Source organism: Alligator mississippiensis, chromosome 14 (genome assembly GCF_030867095.1).
Source record: "Alligator mississippiensis isolate rAllMis1 chromosome 14, rAllMis1, whole genome shotgun sequence".
NCBI lineage: Eukaryota > Metazoa > Chordata > Crocodylia > Alligatoridae > Alligator > Alligator mississippiensis.
This window is the reverse complement of record NC_081837.1, coordinates 2628548-2649201: the sequence shown is the minus strand read 5'-3', so window position 1 is coordinate 2649201 and position 20654 is coordinate 2628548. Positions and strand designations below refer to the sequence as shown.

The window sequence follows — 20654 nt, the reverse complement described above, 5'->3', positions numbered from 1 at the left end:
CCAGCGCCGGCTCCGACTGCCGGGCCCTCCGCGCCGCCCGCCGCCTTTTGTAGGTCGCATCGCGCAGGCTCCCAACGCCTCGCTCCTTCCGCCGCCGGACAAAGAGTCCGGCCCGCCGGCAGCCCCCAGCCTCGCTGTGGCGTGGCCGGCCCCCGGATCCCTCCGCGGGGTGAAGCGCCGCCCCTCTGTGAGCCCCACAACATGGCCCTGGGGCAGTGTGAGGGGAGCCCTCAGCAGCCCCTCCTTGGGGTCTGCGCCCCCCCCCCCCCCAACGGCACCCCTCTGTGCTCAGGGGCACGAAGGGGACAAAAGCCCTGCAAGCCACGCCAAGGGGACGTGGATGCTGCTCAAGACAGAGAAGAGCGGGCCGATGCCCTGGCGAGGGCACGTTTGTCAGGGCGATGCCCCGCACCCTTTCTTTCTCCACCCACCCCAGGCCACGGGGGCTCGGGGTTTGAGCCTACGCTAGGGTTCGGTGATGCTCGCCTGACGCCAGAGGTCGCGACACGGTTTATGGCGCACCCTGGGGCCTGCTAGGGCGTCAAAAACAGATGTAGATGCTCGTGCCGACGGGCCCAAACCGTGTTCGACGCCAGCGCGTGGATGAGCGCGCTCCGCTTGGCCTTGCCGCCTGCTGACTGCCATAGCCAGAGCCAAGGCCATTTCTCCTAGCGCAAGCAAGGCCGGAGCGTGAATAAGAAAGCAAAAGCAGGAGCAACGGAGGCAGAGTTAATCCATCTGCCCGCCGGCAGCGTGCGTCAGCGGCAGGACTGGGATTACCACGTAGCCGCTAGAACTGGGGGAAGACTGAGGTCATCCCGTCCTGTCTACCTGCCGGGGCAGATACAGCATCACGGGGCTTCCTATTTCTCAGCCATGTTCCCGCTCCATTAGCTGGCAAGACGGCACTTAAGTGCAAACGTGACCCAGGGGACTCGATGGAGACATATATACTGCTAAGGTGTATTAATGCTATCGATCAGGGACACCGTTCTCAATTTAAATGACCTAACCCTCCCTTCGGAAACATGCAGGGAGCCCTTCATCTTCCAGCCTGTGCCCTGGGCGTGTGGAAATGAGTCTTGGGACTGTTACAGCTGCAAACGTCATGAAACACACGTTGGTCACATGAAGCCTTTAACCTTCACCGCCGTGCCCTTGCATAATCCTGCTCCCACCTCCATCTCTTCTCCTTACCGTATTGCCTCCTGCTCTGAGCAGCTTCCCCACACCACTGCTCCCTTTCCTTCGAATTCCTCCTTCAGGCTCGTTTCTCTCACTGCACACTGAGACTAGACACGATTGACCCCGCCGTGCTGCATACCTTTGGCATGCCGGCCTCCCCGCTGACAGCTGGGATACTGGAATGAGAGGCACCGCCTGAGCTTTGCCCTACGTGCCTTTGGCAGTACCCAAGCAATCATACGCATCATGTGGTGCACGGGATAAACAGCTGTCGACGCTGCGATCATGCTCCAGGTCCTACATAGGTCCCTCTCATGTGGCATGAGGTCCCAGCCCAACCTCATCGTCTCTAAAGAGCAACCGAGCAGTAAGCTATACAGGTACATGCACCAGGGTGGTTCTGTTGTTGCTGATCCCCATTACCTGAATGCACAGCGTGGTTATTACCTTTGCCTCAACTGCCCTCAAAATGATTGTGGCTCAAGTCTTTTTTTTACAAAAGGTGACAACCAATACGACAATACATCCCACCATCAATTTCAGAGGACAAACCTTGGACTTTGCAAATAATTAAGTGTGTGGAAGTGCTACAGAATTCTAATACGAAGGTTCGGTATCAAGGAGAGAGAAAAGGCTTTGGTTTTAAATTTCAAAACCTTTCTTTCTGCAGTGTCACGAACCCCCAAGCCATCACAGCACTGAGCAAACAAACAAGAACTAGCCAGGAAAACGGACCAAAGCATCTCGGTCAGCAAAGAAAAACCGAGCAAGATCCTAACATGCTAAAAACGTATTCAAAACCCAAATAGTTTTTTAATCATCGTGTCAGGTGCTGCTAGTAAGCCAAAAGGCTGTTTTCTCAATATCCAGGGGAAGCTCAAATTCAAAATCAAATCAGGGAAGCTTAATAAACAAGATGCTTAATAGACAAAACCAAGCTTAATAAACAAGATGCTCAGATGAAACTCATTCCCATGAGGAATAGCCATGTGCTCCTCTCCATTGGTTCTTACATGCAAGGCCGCCATCCTTCGGCTCAGCGCCAACTTATGTCCTCTTCCCAGAAACTGCATCACGCAGCCAGCTTGTAAGGAAGACAGCTCAAACGGGCTATAAGTTGTGCTTGTGGACAAAAACATGCTCCAGGAATTTCTAAGCAATTACACCTTCTGGATCAAAAGTAAATCGCTAAATTTATCTCGACACCAATTGTGCTGCTTTATTAGCCGCCTGCCTGCCATCCTTGTCTTCACAACAAGATCCTGGGGCAAGTTCGCTTCAGCAAAAGACCAAAGGTGTGAGGGACATTGGTGGATGCAGGAGACTCCAGTTACAGAAGCAGCTGGGAGATTTGACTGGGGTAACCAAATTAGTCAACTGCCCCCCAAATTTTTAAATGGAATCTGAAGAAATTTTGGCTAATGGTCTCCTGTTACAAAAAACCATGTAGAAACCTTCATTCCCCTCCAGAGCAGTCGAGATAGTGTCTAATGCCTTACCAACAAACTCCTCCCGACTGCCCCTATGCCATAAATCACATGGGCATTGGGATAACTACCTGGGAATATAATCAAGGGATGAGCTGATCCTACTCACCTTTGTATCCAGTGAAGGTGGAGTTGTACAGACAAGGCATCACTTCCCCACCAATTCTGTCTGGGTGAGAAGAACACAGAGCACTGATGTTAATCAGCTGGGAGTCAAGGCCCTGCTTATTTAAACCTGACCAAAGGATCAAGGGACCACTATACAGCTGGCTTCTGAGTCTCCACAGCAGAGGACTGCTTGATTCATGGCTGAGAGAAACAGATGCTTTCACCATTTACCCCCCCTCTTAATTATTCCTGACCTTTTTTTCTTGCAGAAACCAAAAACTTTCCTCCAAGGAGCAGAGTACCTCCCCATACTCATTATCCTGACGTCCTCAGGAACCAGACACAGCACATGTCATTAGGAGGTATTACCTTAATGAGGCACTTCTAATGAGTTTGATGGTGGCATGAACTGAAGCATCAGTACATGATGGTATTAGGAGGGATCTTTGTAGTAAGAGTGCCATGGTAGCTAAATACACTTAAAAGGGTATTATCTAAAGAACACCATCTCCATTGCAAGCTGTTTAACTGTAGCATATTTAATGAATAAGAGGGCTGAAACAAGACTTGCAAATGGAGTAACGTATACAGATATTCACACCACATTCCAGTTTTTGAGAACCAGGTATTTCAGCACATCCATTATCATGATGTTATCAATCTGCTTGCCAGCCAGGTGTGTATTTTCAAGCACATTTTAAAAAAATCTATTTGATCATTAAACACACATTGAGGATTCCAAAGGCAGAGAGTTTTTAGAGCAAAATTCGCACTTGCCACGCACACCTGCATTAAAAGTGACAATGTCTAGCACCTTGTATCCTTGTTTTCAAAAGTTCTGAATAATTATTGACTGAACCTGACCACGAGGAAGATTGTAACCACTTCCCCAAAGGCAGCAGCCTCTAGAGTGGAGCGCAACCGCTAGTGAGCAGTGCATAGAAGTACCTCAGAATGCTTGGAGACAGGAAACAAGGAATGCCATATCCAAATAAAACTGTGAGGCATGGCATTCAGCTAGGCAGAAATTACTTAAGCTGAAGGTTGGCCAAGGGACTGAGGTTACCACTCCTCCTCTCCTAAGTGCCAGGCGATCTTTAAGGACCACTGTGGGGAAAAGGCTGGAATTAATTTCACCTGGATGCTGGTGTCATGCAAGTGGAAAAAAAACCCCAAAACAACACTGTAGGGTATTTGGATTTGAGAAAACGTTCAGGAGAAAACTTTTCCTTTCTTTTTTTTGCCAGTTTATCTTGTAAGTAAATAAGCATGAAGAGGTGGATTTTCAACCATGTGGCTAAAATGCCAAATTATACAAAGCTGAAACAGCATGTTTCAGGGAACGCATATATACGGTCAGCCCATCCATTTGTATGAGAGCTTTATAAAAGCAGCCATATATGCCCATGTTTAGGAGCTATGGAAGCCAGTTTTACGTGGACTCTATTTGGTACTAAATACTAACAACTGGGATAGAGGACAGGAGAGAAGGTGACCACAGCAACACGATGTATGTTTAGGACAGGAAGTGGAGGAGCACGCCTCACTCAACTGAAAAAGCTGGTCTCTGTTTAGAGATGGAAAACCAATGCCCTGATCAGTCCAGACAGGCAGACCGAGCATAAAGTCACCTCGGGGTTTTAATCCTGGCTCTGAGGCCTTTGCCTCTGCTGCACTTCCACTTACTGGTCTGTAAAAGGAGGAGGATGCCACTTACTATGGAAAGGTGGAAGGCAGGTTGGTTTCTTGGACAGCACAAAGCCTTCAGTAACTACTGAGGATCGTTGGTGTGGGCTTTCCCCTCCTCTATACTGGGCTAACATTTAAAGATAAGGCTACTTCAAGAATCCTTTTCTCTCACCATTTTTGACTCCATCTCTAGGACGAGACGGACTGAAAGACAGTTACTAGCTACCCCTCTGAACCATCGTACCTCACATGCTACAACCTTCACACCAGTAAAGTGCGAATTGCTTTGCTTCTGTAGACAGACACAGCACAGCCTTACAATTCAGCGTGAGGCGACTCTGCAGGAAGCATATTACCAAACCATGTACAGGATATTGAGTTCTTCCCAGAAGATCTTGTGCAGATAGGAGTCAGGCGAGTCGGCTGGCAGAGGGATATGCTGAGAGGTACAGCAGTTTGCTGGTACTCTCTAATATCAATACACGTTATATAAGTAACCTTCTGTTCCAACCTTCTGCTCTACTTGGTGGTTTTGAGGAGCAGATAGGCTGGTGGTCATTTCCAGAACAATGAAACCTGGTCTCTGTCTTCTATAACAGCTCAAAGAAAATTATCCATGCCACGGTGACAGCAGCACACGAGGCTCGAAAAGCATCTGTCAGACCTGTAGAATTACAACCACGTTTCCAGTGACATTAGTGAAAGATGAACACACAGCAATCAGTATAACCCAAGCCAGAAAGTTATTCTGCCTGGACTCGCTGCTCATGAGGTCAGGCATCTAGCACTGGGCTGAAGTGAGCCAGAAGAAAGTTCCAGTATCTTCCAGGCTCGACTGGGGCCAAGAGACTGTCACAGCCTCACAGCTTTAACTAACCCAGCTTTGTAGGGTTGGTGAAACAGAACTGATCTCCACATGTGCTGGACAGAAAGCAGCAAGCTGGGTACCACGTGAGAGGCACCACGAGCCTGGGCTGGTGTTTAAGTGCTCACCTGAAACCTGACTTGGAAACACTGCTTTGTGGGTGGTGTGAAGCTGCGCAACAAAGACGCTTCATCCCCTTATGGAGCAGGAAGGTGCCTTGCAATGCTGACCTAGGGCCCTGGGCGTCAGTTGTAGTTCAGGTCTCAGAACAACCCTTTGTCTCTGGGCCTCTTGATCTGCTGCAGCAGAGATCAGTCCAACTTGGTAACTCTGGCATTGCATCTTCCCTGAGGTTTGGCATTGCCTTGTCCCAGTGCCACAGCACCTGAGCACCCCTTATCCACACTCAATACCCCTGTGAAGCAGGGAAAGAGTATTCCCAGCTACAGCTCAGAGAAACGAAAGCCTAAACACCATGCCCAGGCTCTCGCAAGGAAAGCATGGCCAAGCAGGGACCCAAGCTGCTCTGGGTTAGGCTACTGTCCTGACCTCCTGCTCTCCTTGTCAGCATTCCTTGTAGCAGCATGATGTTTGGGCAGGAGTCCCACCACCGGGCACAAAGCCATGCCAAGTTTCCCCATTGAGATGGGCAAAACACCACAAACCCAAACGATCCACTTACAAACCCCAACAAGAGCTCTGGAGGGAGAACGCTCTGGTCCTTGCTGCACATTTATTGCAATTACTGCCGAGGAGTTGACAGCACACAATTGATTCATTATTAGTCATGTTTGGACTTGCCCAGTTCTTAGACTTCACAGGTATAAACAGCATGTGTTCACAGAAGAGATACAGCCCTGTGCTCCAACTGATTTGTCAATAACTTTGCATCATGATAGGGGAGTTTTGCCATTGACCTAACAGCACGGGACCAGACAATCCCACCCCACAGATATCCCCAGCTGCATGGAAGAGAAACAACAGCGGGCAGCTTTATCTTTCCCCGCAGCCCTCTGCACCCAAGCCAGGCTGTGTTAGCAGGGCTGGAAGAGTCACCGACTCCCAGAAGCAAAAGCCCTCACTTCTCTGCTCTCAGGTAACAGCCGAGGCTGGAAACTCAATGCAGTACGGGCACCAGCTTTCATTTCACACCTGGTCCTCCCAGCCCTGGTGCAGAACACACACAAGTCAAGCAAGAAGTCTGCTCCCTGGACTGAGGCAGGTGGGGTATTGTTGACTGACTGAAACAATGCTCCAGGCAACCCATTATGAATGATTACCAGCCTAGGTGCAAAACCTCCTCCTTCCCTCACTCCAATGCAGTGAAGGCAGCCAGGAGACTCTACTCACACATAGACACCCGCCCCAGGCAAACATCAGCTTTGAATTTTGCCAGGAGACAATACGATGGATTTCCCCCTTTCATCTTGCTGAAGGTCAGGTGGGGACACCCACCTTTTCTGCCCACACTGAATGCTCTGGTTCCTGGAGGCTTCAGTGACAATGAAGGCAAAGAGCATTTACAGGCTCCATCTTTGCACCCCTCTCCCCTGAGAGAGCAGGCTTTTTGGGGGCTCAGGGGTCCCAACAGAACTGGTAGATCTGCAGCTCTAAGGGGTTTTGGCTCATTAAAAGTCAGGAACAAAGTCATCTGGATCCAGAAAGGAAAGGTCTTTGGGTCATAAAAAGAATCCGAGTTAAACGTTTCCTAATTAGAAATTAGGGCTGAGCGAGTGACACGTGTATGTGGCAGAAGATGAGATTGTCCTGAGCAACCCTTGCTAGGCACTGGGCCACAGCAGGAGCCAGCTTCCACCCGGCAGGTTCTCTCCATGCTGCCTCCTATCTTCTCCATCTGCAAAGGGAAGGAACATGGGGTCCCATGAGGACAACAGTGGTACCACGGAGAGCGCAGGCCTGCAGGCTGTATCAGGGCTGAAAGGCAAGCCTGGCAAAAAGGTGGGTGGTGGAGAACTCCAGCGAACAGCCAGCAGAGGAGCCTGGGAGCTCAGGGAAGGCCGGGATTCCTACCACCACCACAATGCAGAGCCAAGCTGGGCAGAATCAGCTGAAAACTCAGGTCTATCCAGACTGTAAGCAAGGTGTTTTCTGGATGTACGTATACTGTGCGGGGCCCTAATCTCAGCTGGGTCTGCTCAGTGCTGCCATCAGGTGACAATAATGAAGCACAGTTCATTTAGTGAGGCAAAAGGCTGCACTGACACTCGTGTTGTGTGGACATGGGGGGGCTGGGAAGTGCTGTTTTTGGAGGGGCTGATACTCACATCCTTAGACACTTGTCTTTCCCCCCGCTTGCCACCCTCTGTCCATCAGGGCTCCAGTCCACTGCAAACACCTAGCAATGCAAGAGATCTGGGTTATTGCCATAGTCAAAGGAGAGCGGATGTTCCCCCTACCGCCAGCCTTGTGGTCATGGCAAAGGAGCTTAGCCTCTGCCTTCTCTAGAGAGTGGGCACGTCCCAGGCCCTCCACGATGGGCAGACCTACCTCGTCAGCATGGCCGGGAAGGTCGATGGCCAGCTTCTTCACTTTGGCATCCCACACCTTGAGGGTGCTGTCGCTGCTCCCGCTCACCAGCAGGCGGCTGTCCGCTGACCAGGCAATCTGGTACACGGCTGAGACATGGCCCCTCAGCGAGGTGAGATACCTGCAGCGGGAAGGGCTGGGGGGTGAGGATGGGTAGTCAGGCACACAGGCCTCATCCCAAATGGTGTACCTCTCTGCGGGCATACATTGTACTAACACACGCCCATTAGACGGGTGATACATGGCTCACCCATGGTTGTACCAAGGCCAACAGGCTCCAAACTGCCTAGCACTTCTCCCACTGATGGGCTTAACTCCACCCATGCCCCTCCCCAGCTGGTAACATAGTTCATTAGCCTCTTCTCGACTGTGTACAAGTGCTATTGTGGCCACTCTCCAGTATGCAGCCAGGGACTGAAGAGATACTAAATCCTCCCCTATTGTTCCTTCAAGACCTATCAGAGATGCTCTTCCAGCTTAGGCAGCCCAGTCTCAGCCGCAGGCACCATAATGGCCGCTATCCCATATAACCACTCATGCTATGCAGAGGAATAACCGACCCTGGAATATCATTTGTACTGCAGGAGTACTGAGGGACCCCAAATAATGTTGCCATCGTACCAGGTGCCACACAGACACAGAACAAAGGAGCAGCCACTCCCCAAAGAGCGCAATCTCCGCATGCTAGGCGAGCTAGATTGGGGGTGTCTGGGCTCCAGGGCTCCACCTGCAGCCAGGCAGGGTGGAGGAGGAGCAGCCAAGCCTTCATCATTCTGCAAATGCAGGAGCCAAGCACGCTGGGTGCGCCCAACCAACACCCCAGTCTGCAAGTGGGGCATCTAGAGCTTCACCTGCAGCACTGGGGGCTGGGCACCTTGGCACAGGGGAATTAAGGGACTTGCCCGAGGGCACAGGGAGTCAGTGGCAAAGCAGCGCGCCAGGCTAAGGAGGAGGCTGACTGCACTCGGCTGAGTCCGTGCTGTGTTCCCTCCCGTGTATAACCTGCACGTTGCAACGTGGCCTGACAAGCGAGCTTCATGCCTCTGGAGGAGGAACCTACTTTCCCGTCCTGCCTTCCCAGAGCTTGATGGACTTGTCAAAGGAAGCGCTAGCTATGACCCGCGTGTCTGGAGAGAAGAGGACTTGGTTGATCAAGGCCTGGTGGCCTGTCATTCTCTCCAGCGGCTTCTTGTCCTCTGCTGGGCTCCACAGAAACAGCGTGAAGTCGTCTGACCCTGAGACCAACCTCTCTGGTCCCTGGCCCTGCAGCAAGCAAACGAAATGCCTCAGCGCCACACCGTGGTACACAGGCTGTGCCCTCAGAGCATGAAGCTCACCCGACCCCTGGGGGGAAAAGCAGGCAGGAGGGAGCCAGCCCCAGCCTGTTCTTTCTGTGCTGGTCGGTACCAACATTACAGAGCAAGGCACAGGGGGTTTTCCTGCTGCAGACTTACCCTGACTTGGTCATACCTGGCTTGTGCCTTCTGTTTCAGCTCCATCACTGTGAGCATGAGCAGAGAAGGGGCATTAGACACGGGATGGCAAACAGGAGCACAACAGAGCTGGACTTTTGGGCTGTATGGATGGAGCCTACTCCCTCGGGGTGTTACCCAGGAAGGATGCCAAAGGGGACAAATCTGGGGGCACGAACTTGCCTCCTCTCAGACCTCCAACATGGATCATAAGAGGAGGCTGCACTTCTAGCACTAGAGCACAGCATGTGTGCAGGCCTCCAGTTCTCCATAGCATGAGGCTCTCAGAGAAGGGAAAGCCACTACTAATGATTTCAGAGGAGCAGGGAGGGGACTGGGACCACTCGGGTGGACTTTGGGCACCGGTAGCCATGAGGAAAGTGCCCTGGCCCACCCCCTCACCCACCCCAGCCTGCCACCAGGCAAATGCGCTTACAGGAGCCGCTCATATCCTGTGGGTTAACAGAGGCCTGGGCAGGCTCAAAGGCGCCTGTGCGGAGGACGTAGTCGGTGCTCAGAGCCATGGTGTTCACCCAGTGTGCGTGGCCCTGCAAGGTGCGGCACAGAACCCCCTGAAAGCAAAGTGATCCCACGGGCTCAGAGGGGGATGAATGCAGGAGCTCCCTGCCCCCTCTTCCATCAGCCCTGGCAGGGCCTCATCAGGTCATGAAACCTCCAGGCCCACGACGACCCCCCATACCTCAGCTTCTCCAACCCTCCCACACCATTGTGAAGCGATCCACACAGCTCCTCAGCCTGGCCAGACAGGGCACTGCTGAACCACAGGACCCAGGCAGGGTCTCTGTCCAGATGTCACCGACCATCAACCCTGGGCATCTACAGCCTGCTCAGCACACTTACATCCTGGCCTCTCCAGACCTTGATAGTTCTGTCCTGCGAAGAGGAGTAGAGCAGCCCGTCTCCGCCCCACTTCACGCATGTGACCGACTGCGTGTGCCCAGTGAGGATCTTGTCGCACCGGCCCCCGAGGGTGTCCCAGATCCGGACGCTGCCATCCTTGGAGGCACTGGCCAGGTAGCGGCATTCTGGATTTCTGGGGAGGGGAGGAGACAAAGCACGGTGCTGGAGGGCCCCCTGCAAGGGCTCTAAGGACGCGAGATCTTCAGCTGAGGAGAAGGCTGGGTGAGTGCTCAGATGAGAGACCCAGAGAGCAACTTCTTTAGGGGAGCTCCCAGGCAGTTTGTAGCCTATGCCCTTCCCAGATGTTTGCAGCAGCCTCTCTGGTGAGGTGTAAGATCCCAGTAGCTCCACCCAGCTGGGCTTTGGGCACCACTGCAAGCCCTCCTGCCTACTGACACAGAAATGCCAACCTCCCACTGCTTCCCACATCAGCTGGGCACGGGACTACTCCCTTTCTTAAGCAGCAGGCAGTCATTACATGTCAGTTTGTGGTGTAATGTGTTCTGGCCACGTCGCAGGATGCTCTGCTAATGCCTCTGCCCAGTCAGGTTCCAGAAGCACAAGGAGCTCAAGGCTACGCTTGGGGAGTAGGCCCGTGCACCTCACAAGCCAGACGTACGGACAGTCTTGGGCTCCGTTCCAATCACCCCCCAAGAAAAGCCCAGCTCAGTGGCCATCGAGTTGGGAGGGCAAATTCAACAGGAACTCAGCAACACATCGCAAATTGCTCATGGCTCCTTTAGCTTTGTAAAGGGCACTGGGCAGGGAGCCAGGCATCAAGTCTGCCCCCCCCCGGTAATGTACAAGCACCAAGGCAGGCTTTGGGCTGGGCAAGGAAGGACTCCTGTGTGCCTGAGGTGCACTAGTGGGACTTGGCCAATCCCTGCAGCACTGCTGTGTCTTGAGCAGCGCAAACCATTGCTCTTCTTAAGGAGAGTAACTTCTTTGGGCCAGGGGTCAGGCAGGCACACGGGGGAGTAGGCAGAAGGGGGCATGGCCAGAGAAAGAGAGACAGAGGAAGAGAGACTGGGCTCCTAAGGGTACAGCTTGAACTAGATGGTGGACAAGCAGCTGGCATTGCAGGGCCCACCTGGGAGGCACAGCCTGCAACATGGCTGCAGCTCACTTGGATCAGGGAGCGGAAGATCAAAGCCTGGAACCAAGGGCAGGGCCCTTCCACAGCGACAGGAGCAGAGCAGGGACAAGCCCAGGCGGCTGCAGACCCGAGAGAACCATTTCTTCTCTTCCTGCCCCCACCACTCATCAATTTCCTTTAATCCAGTTAGTTGTTTGCGAGCAGCTGAAGCTTCCCCCGGGATTTCTGCTGGCAGGGCTCTGCTCCAGGGCATTTCTATCATGCCTTGGACTATCATCTGCGCTCCTGGCAGAGCTGCACCAGGTCCACATATAAAGAATTGCATGATAAACTAACCGGATGGCTGAGGCAGCTGGGGGAGCAGGAGGGCCCTGAGGGAGCTCTCAGCACCAGCAGGACCACATCAGCATGCAGACAGTAGTCTTCCCCCTCCCCTTCCCTACTCTGCGCTGGGGTTGGGCACAACTGGACTGGGGGGACAACTCAAGGAGACAAGCCCAGCCTCAGCCCTCCAAACCCCTTCATGTGGAGAAGCTGCGACAGGGAGGCAGGAAGGCCGGAGTTCAAATCCCTGCTCCCAGCCTTTGTAAAGATGTTCGCTGCTCCCAGGTGGTAATTGGAGCTCCCTGGCATATTTTAGTCCTAAGTCTTCATCATGCAGCACAAGAAACAGGACCCCAGCGTGCCTGGCAGAGACAGGACTCCAACCCAGGTCTCCCACCTCCAGCCTAGTGTCCAGCCCACTGCCCACACCTCTCCTGTCCTCCAGCACTACTTGCTTTTCAGCGTCTCTTTTCCTACACGCTTGCTCTGTTCCCAGCCAAGGCACTGCGGAGAGCCATAGCAGAAGCGTGCTCTCTCTTGATCAGCAAAGCCAGGAGCCACGGCTGGAAGGTTACTTACATGTGGAGTGGCTCCCAGCACAGCCACGTGATCCACTTGGAGTGCCCTGTCAGTGCTCGGCCGATCTGATTCCCCGTGGCCGGGTCCCAGAGGAGTATCTGGAGAGCAGAGCATGCAAGGCCATCGGGTCACCAACCACAGGCACCGTGGCACAGGAGCAGTTTCACCCCCCAGCCCAGAGGGACGACAGCTGATAATAGGGGAAGGCACCAAAGGACTACTCCCAATCCCTGCAGCAGTGAGCGGATGCCTCAAGGCAGAAGAGCCAATGGTGGCAGAAGACTAAACGCAGCAATCAAATTGCACAGCAAGCGGCTGCTGTGCGAGGCCGTGTTTACAGCGTGCTGGAAAGGCCGGTTCTTGGACCGTGCAGGTGGGATGTCTCCTGCTCCGTGGCGGGTCGTTTCCCCCTGCCCGTGCTCTTGGAACAAGCACTTGACTGAGCACAGAACTGACACGCACCTGCCCGTTCTTGCACCCCGAGGCCAGCTTCTTGCCATCAGGAGCCCAAGCGATGCTGAGGACCCAGTGCCTGTGACCTGAAGGGGAGAGCGCAGCAGTGAGGGGAAGGCTCTGGCCTGCAGACAGCAGTCACCTGCAAGGGCTGGGTGAGGGCAGGGGGCATTCTCTGCAGCTGCCCCAGCCAGGCTGCCTGGGCTCACATCCATGCCCTGCTCCGGGACAGGGTGAGCCTGTCGGGAGTGTTTTCCAGCACAGGTGGGCAGGGGAACCACCGCTGAACACTGCTTGGGAGGCAAGGCAGGCTCCTCGTGCCATGGGGGTGCCGTCACCAAGCCCCGAGTCTGCTCCAAGCCCTGGATTCAAAGCCAGGGGAAAGGAGGCTGCTTGAAGGACCTCCCCAAATCCTGCTCTGGATCCCCCTCGTGCCTAGGGCCACCCCACAGCCTCCCTCCTGCTGCACTGGCCTTTGGCTGTGAACTGCGGCGTCTCTGTGCTCAGGTCCCAGAAGCGCACGGTGGTGTCGCCAGAGCCGCTCGCTAGGTACCTGCAACAGCGACACGCAGCCCGTGTGGGCTCAGGGCAGCACGTGGGATGGGGCTGCTTCCTGGCGCCTCCCCAGGCCAGGCACTCTCTGCCTTTCCCCTTGCCAGCCGGCCCAGCACCGGGCCCCGGCAATCCTGCCCCGCTGCCTCTTACTTTCCCGTAGGGCTGAAGGCCACGGAGATGACGGCTTCCGTGTGCCCCTCCAGGGAGCTGGTGCAGCGCGTCACCGCTCGCACCCGGAACACGGCCTGGGGCTGGTAGACGATGTCGAGGACTCGCTCCGTCTCCACCACCTGCCCCGCCAGCGTCTGCTCCAGCGACGCGACGATTTCGGCATTCTGGACGTAGAAGGCGAAAGGCAGCGGCTCCTCCTGGAAGACAAGAGATGGGGGCAATTTCTACCAGGCCGGCTCACCCCCACCTTGCGCACTTCCCCTGCAGGGGCATGGGCATCCGGGCAGTGGTGGGGGGATCTGTCCAGGGAGGGAGGTCACAGATCCAGGTGCCCCCTGTGCCCGTCCCCTGGTGCTGGGTGAAAGCAGCGGCTGTGGTGCCCCCGCGCTGGCACAGACCTCCTGGAGCAGAGCATTGCAGAGCAGCTGCAGCTTGTCGGGCGTGATGTCCACGGGGGCGTCGAAGGGGCAGCCCAGGGCCTCGCCGGCCTCATCCTTGAACTGGATCAGCCGCCGCTCCACGTCCTCCTGCATGGCCGGCAGTCGGAGTCGGCCCCGAGCCGGGCAGCGCCGCCGCACTCCGCACGTGTGTACGCGGGGCGCGGCGCGCACCGATGAGCTCACGCCGGCGTCTCGCGATGCACGCGGCTGGGACGTCCAGGCGGTAAGGGCAACCGGGGGGGGGCCTTAAAGGGCAACCGGGGATATCCGTGCAGCGAGGGATTGCAAACCGGCCGGCGCGGTCCGGTGCCAGCCGCCCCTGCGAGGAAGCACGGCCACGGCCACCCCCTCCCCCCGCTCTATCGCTATGTTTATACCATTTACATGTTTATAAATGCCGTGTCTAGACCCGAATCACTATATTGGGTGATTTGGGCCCAAATCCTACATATCAATATATCGGTATCAACATACTAAGCTATATCAAGATCATATCGATATAGGTCAGTCATATCTATGAGATAGATACAGTATATACACACACCTCTCACATAACCATATACGGACATGTGCATATGGACATACGTGGACATGTTCATATGTAGACGTGCATATGGACATGTGTGAGGTGTGTGTGTATATATCGATCCATCTCACATACATATGAAAAATATATAGATATCATAGATATGAGAGATCTATAGATACATATATCAGTATCATATCTCATACACGAGAGATTGATATTTTGATGTGTATAATTTGGGCCCAAATGACCCAATATACATCCAGATATGGACACGTCCAGACATGGACATATATGGACATGTCTCTCTCATATAGACATGCATCTCTCTCTCTCTCATATAGATACATATATAACCATAAGCATATATAAATAAATATAAATGTGTCTGGGCCCAAATCAATTCCCAATTCCATCAACCGAGCAGAGCTCAGTTGTTCAAACCCATGTGGTGCTACCATTGGCAAGGGTCTTGTCCCCCAGACTCTCCAGCTTGGGCTTCAGATGCTCCCAAATCCATGGCAGACACCCCACGTACAGGCCCAAGCCTTTATCATAGCATACAACAAAAATGCTTACCAAGAAGTCACTTCTGTCCATGTCTTCCTTCCATTGCAATCTCACATCGAAGGAAACCGTGTCAGGAACGAGGACAGGGAGATCAGCGGTTACTAGCATATCAATATATGTTTTTGATTAAACAAGAGCAAGCATCCAAAAAAGAAATAAAGTAACAAAGCCCAGAGACTGGCCTGTTGTGCGCAGAGCTCTGCTGTGTTCCTGGATCGCAGACAGAAAGCCACTGGTGTAGATGTCTCATGCTTATGGCTCATCTACACTAGCTGAGAAGGTGCATGAACTGGACTGGACAGCCCCCATTACCTAGCACCAATTAAAACAGGACTGAAGACAAGGTTCCTTGGGGTTGCAGCTCCCATAGGGAAGCCCAGGGCTCAGATCTGACACTGCTGATGGGGATGGTGCTATCATTCTGCTTCAGAGTTAATGCCCCCCCTGTTAAAATGGAGGAGCTCACACCTGAGCTACTCCAAACTGATTCAAGACTCAGGGATCCTCCAACATGGTAGGTGCTCCCCTGATTTTTAAGGATTTCTTCAGAGCTCAGTTCTAAGGCACAAGTCGATACCAAGAAATAACTTCCAGCGTTGCACCTCTACTGCAAAGACCACAAAGGGGCTCCACAGGATTTAAGTTAACAGCCTGTCAAAGATGCCCTTCCAAGCTGAGCAGGCTTGCTGCGAATGAGGGTTAATTCGTACCAAGGGATGGGGGAAGTTAAAGAGCAAGTATTGCCATTAGACTACATTGACAAAATAGGCCTCTTGCTCCTTAACCCCATGTGTGCGAGGCAGCAATGCTGTGAGGAGCAACGCACCAGCGAAGGAGACAGACAGCAGCACCCAGGCAGGTTCAGATTACACATCTCCCACTTTATTTAGGTTTCATCATAGCGTCAGTAGTGGCACATTCTAAACGTGTACAATAAAAACAAGTCCCGAGCATGGTTTTCAGAGCAGTCATCACCTTCCTTGCATAAGAAGCACTGATCCGCTGGGCAGCAAAACCAAGTCATTGGGGAGCAGCAATCCACCTGCAGCGCAGGGACATTCATTCACCAAAAAGATGGACGTGGGCTGGAGGCAGTCAATAGCTTCTCTTTCCAGCAGTCACAGCTAGATGCTGCGACGTTAGAAACCAGCAGGTTCAGCGAGTGTTGTGGAGGTGGAGACAAGAATCAAAATGCACGTGGACCCAGGACAAGGAAACATCTGGTGCTTACTTGCCACGGCCAACCTAATGCTTTCCCCAACTGCTGGAGCTGAAGTAGCTTAGACAGGAATAGTCATATTACCTATAAGCATTTGTTCAATTGACAGTCTAGACAACGGCACTGGCTAGGGGTTACCAGCGCTCAGAGCTTTAGGTTATGAGGACGATGAGACTTGCTCGAGGTTATTCAGGACACGTGGGCAATTATGACAGAGTGCTGCCACTCACCCTCCTACAGTTTTCAAGTTTCTCTTGCTATACAGGAATGACTGTGCTTTCATTCATCTTGCCCAGCAGCTATAGCACCAAGGAAGGTGTGCGTTACCAGGATCCACATAGCTTGAGTCAGCCACTATTAAATTGGCTTGATGTGAGCCATACAGAGGGTTGCACCAAAATACATTTAGTAAAACCAGTGCCATTTCTGTGCACAGAACAAGAGCCTTCATATTTCCACGTTTATCTTCCTCGGTGTCTTTAGTTAAGATTGCCAGGCCCAAGCAGTTGAGATTCCTCCCTGGTGCAGTGAAACCTCGGGAGGATTCTGTTGCAGCTATTTAGCAGGGACAGAAAGCACAACGTTATGAGCCTGGCCTCTTCTACTCTGATCTACCACCAAGATTTGGAAGCTTTTCTTCTTTCCTGCCCATCTTCTTTAGGATCCCGCACTTGCAACAGCTTACATTTAGAAGCCTCAGAAGTCGGACAGGCAAGGAAAGCTCTCAGTTACTTGTGACAATGTGCAAGGCTCCTCACTATTTTTCCTGTCACCTCAGTATTTCAGGGGAGTAAAAGAGAATCACTGCTTTATCCTGTGCACTCAGGTAGCTGTACCCAAGCAGGGGCAGCAGGTAGTTGAACCTTCATCAGCTTAGTGCTGTTTCCCAAACAGATCTTCTTTGGAATGCTTCGCTCGTTTGCTGGAACAATACCCGCCTGCTGAGAGCTGGGTGTCCCTAGCAATGTTGCAGTTCAGACTTCCAATGACACACGTTATCAGTAGGATGCTTTGGCACCGTAACAGAAAAAACTATATACTGCACTGAGAATCTAGAGAGACCCTCTGCCCCGCTACAGCAATGCAGGTAAGCATTTACAACTGGAAGACTAGCGATCAAATCTTAGATTGCACAAGCCCTGATCCATATCAGTTACCTGGATTTTCAAAACTGATGCGTAGCAGATTTCTCAATGTGAGTATAGCTGCATTTTGAGCAGTCAGTGGTCAAGCAAACCAGTTATCAGCACAAGGACCATCAACAGGCCTGCCTGTCTACTGATGTGCTTTTTCCTTTAAAAAACAAAACAAAACAAAACAAAAAAACCCCAAAAGACTTTCTTTTATGAAAAACAACAGCTTTGATTTTACACCAATATGCATAGTTTCCACCTGAAAAAATTTAAAATATGCAAGATATACATATATCTTGTATATACAAGGATAACATCTGACCAGCTTTACTAGCCAAGGACTACTCAGGGATTTTCCCCCCACCACCCAGCCCCATGAAGAGAGATGACCCATGTTTAAAAGATACATAGGAAAAATCAAATTCCATCAAAACAGAAAATTGACACAAATTTTAATATTTATATATCTTTAAATCAAAACACAATTAAATATAGTATGTTTTAAGTACATGAATACTTGGGCATGAGAGAAATAAGAGGAGGTACATAGTACCAAAAAACCTATACACAGCCTTTTTGCTTCTTATAGACAATACCAGGTGCCCCTATACAATCAAATATTGCAACAGAATAACAATTTCTAGTCAATCAAGGCAGTCTGAGAATTGGAGATGATCGAGAATTCTTATCAGGCGATTTTTTTTTTTGCACAAGTCTCGAGAAAAAGCAAAATCGGAGGAATAAAATGAAACCCCCAAACAGAAATGTTTTACAATAAAAAGACAGTGATAATGTAACGGAGTGACACCTCGAGTGCTTCGTATGCTCTGCAGAATCGACTCACTGGAGATCAAAAGAACAGAAGTGCAGGGACAGGGTGGCTCTTTGCTTAAATGAAAGGCTATACAAATGGCAAACGCTGAAAATAACCACAGGGATGGGGATTAGAGGAAAGAAAGAGGCCAAGTGTCATGAAACAACAAGCCCTTAAAAACAAAGGTCTGGGAATAGATACTATACTGGTCTGAGGAGAGCAGGCTATGGAGAATGGCAACAACGCGTGAGAGCAATTATTTTTTCTACTTGTAGGATGGAACAGTAAGACAACGCAAGTCTGCTGGGCAGAGTCTCTTCAGTGCAGCGTGCTGGACTCAGAGCAATGAATCAGAGCTGGAGAGGTGAAAGACTGGACTGCAAGTCTTCTGTGTTTTAGAAGCAGGGGAATGTGTGTGTTCATGTAGGTGTAACAGCTCGGACACAGGCAGGATAAGCTACACCAACCAGTCTTCACTCCTGACCATTTTATGCCTGTCAAAACTGATGCAGGTATGAAGTAAAGTCCAGTTATCTTACAGGCAAACGCTCATCTAGTTCAAGTAAGGAAAAAATAAACTCTTATAAGCTTTTAAGATCACTCAGTCTCTGCCGACGTGTTCAACATTTCAGGTTCACAGCTCCAGCGGGTGATGTGAGGGCAGCTACCCTGAGGCCTTTGCAGTTGCACATTTTAAAAAACCAGAACAAAAAAATTTAGTAGTAGAATGAGAACTACAGCAAAACTTATCCCCTCCCTGGTGTGGCTCGTGTCCCGTTCCAGATAGCTTGCTTAAAATTCCTTCCGAGACAGGGTGAAGCATTAGTGAAGCTGACCAGTTTCTTAGTGATGGGTTCATGAACTTCCTCTTCATCTCTTTAAAAACCTTCATTATCGTGAATGCCACATGCACGAGGAAAACAAACATTACTTTGCACTCTGTAGTTGAGACAGGATTTCTCTCCTTTTTATCCTTCCTTTTAAATGAGGGAGAGATTAGCCGTCTTGGAGCAAACAGTGCTTTGTTTTCACTGGCTGTGTTAGAGAAGAATCCACTGGAAGGGAAAGTTTACTATATCTTCAAAAGCAGAAAGCCAGATTTCCTTGTTCTGGCTTTTCTAAAATCATAGCTGGAAAAGGAAACATAGGATTAAAGTTCATTCTAGACAGGACAGCTGAACACCACAGACCAAGCATGCAGTGGAAAGGTCACATTTGCAAATGTTGACACCAAATAGGTGGGGAAGTTTTTGATGAAGAAACTTCCAATGTATTGCAACTGAACTGGTTTAACTGAGTGCAGGGTATCTGTAGCCACTCGCTAATTTTAAATGGTATTCTAAGTGACCTTTTCTTCTATTCAGATATGCCATAAACAGTTTAATTCCAAACTGTTAAGTGAACGTATTGTATAAATCACTCAAATATCACTGCCTCTGGAAGGCAGTCGCATGCTGAAGTAACAAACCTATGTTTGTGGCTTGTTTGTTAGACACTCTTTCAGTCAAGTCCCTGATGATAATGTGTAGGAGTGCATACACTCCACCGTGATCTTTGGCTTTCAGAAGTTCTGACTGACAATGCCAGCCAAGAGATTAAAGAAAAATATAGCATCAGTCAATAGCAACTGCCGCATCAAAATTGTTTTGCAACCTGGAAAATGCAAACAGTCTTGTACAGGAGCAGATGATCAGAAATGCAATTTAAAAGATAGCAAACACCTAATACATAATGGTAGATCAAAAGGAACTGAACTAGGCTTCCCAGTCTCTTCATAACACAGACGTAGCACAGTGATAAATTTGGCAAGAAACAGCTTCCAAGCTGTTAAACAAGTTTTATTGGTACATTAAGCAAGTGTTCTAGCATTCGTCAACTTGAAATAGCAAGGTTGAGACGGGCGAAGGCACTCCAATATTGATCCAGCAACAAAACAAGACAGCCCCTTTAATTAATAAGATTCTTTAGAGACTGTGAAGGTACCAGACTCCCGAGAAAAGCATGCAAAAGCTGCTTCTTCCTACTGTTTGGCTTAAGCCACACCGGGCAAATCAAGACAGCTGAGGTTCCCGTGCTCTTACTTTTGTAACTTTTTCCAACGGCTGGTCATGTTGTGCCTGCTGCATGACGTCATTGACTATCATCTTTGCTATCCTCCAAGCCATCTCTTCTTGGGCCTAGGGCAAAAGGTTTTCAGGGCAAGTAGCATGAAATAGTTGTGCTGAAGTCACCCAGGCCAAACCATAGTGTTAGACTAGCCGTACTTTAAAGCTCTCGAGAGAGAACCATTTACATACGCCATTTACTCAATGGGAGTAATTTTACCCTCTCTCAATCTCCGAGTCCGTGCCCTCCCTTTCTCCCCATCCTAGTTCCTCAGCTAGCATCAACAGGAATTAAGATAAACAGAGTTAGGTTATGAACTACTTCCTGGCAGCAACAGCAGCAGTGCAATTCACTTTTGTAGGGAGCCACATCAGAACGTAGCAGGGAATTCAGC

At 51.1% G+C, this 20654-nt stretch overlaps 2 protein-coding genes across 3 annotated transcripts in view; both read right to left on the bottom strand.

Moving 5' to 3' along the window:
- Nucleotides 1-6048: 6048 nt before the first annotated feature.
- NLE1 (notchless homolog 1) lies at nucleotides 6049-14075 on the bottom strand. Of its 2 annotated transcripts, none has more exons than XM_006265466.4 (12): nucleotides 13851-14075; nucleotides 13432-13649; nucleotides 13200-13279; nucleotides 12736-12812; nucleotides 12274-12371; nucleotides 10215-10407; nucleotides 9790-9925; nucleotides 9336-9382; nucleotides 8942-9144; nucleotides 7843-8002; nucleotides 7620-7690; nucleotides 6049-7189 (listed from the first exon to the last, which is right to left on the bottom strand). In XM_006265466.4, the coding sequence occupies exons 1-12, from the start codon at nucleotides 13983-13985 to the stop codon at nucleotides 7177-7179; spliced, it is 1431 nt and encodes a 476-aa protein (XP_006265528.1). In that variant the 5' UTR covers nucleotides 13986-14075; the 3' UTR covers nucleotides 6049-7176. The 2 variants fall into 2 exon arrangements, with proteins under 2 accessions (XP_006265528.1, XP_014459392.1); XM_014603906.3 differs by having other exon boundaries at nucleotides 7843-8017; nucleotides 13851-14073.
- Nucleotides 14076-17775: 3700 nt separating this feature from the next.
- AKAP10 (A-kinase anchoring protein 10) overlaps nucleotides 17776-20654 on the bottom strand; it is a 29468-nt gene continuing 26589 nt past the window's right edge. Inside the window, exons 14-15 of the mRNA XM_006265467.4 lie at nucleotides 20236-20331; nucleotides 17776-19284 (exon numbers count right to left, since the gene is read on the bottom strand). Coding sequence (XP_006265529.1) covers nucleotides 19279-19284; nucleotides 20236-20331 — 102 coding nt within the window. The 3' untranslated portion in view covers nucleotides 17776-19278. The remainder of the gene's footprint in view (nucleotides 19285-20235; nucleotides 20332-20654) is intronic.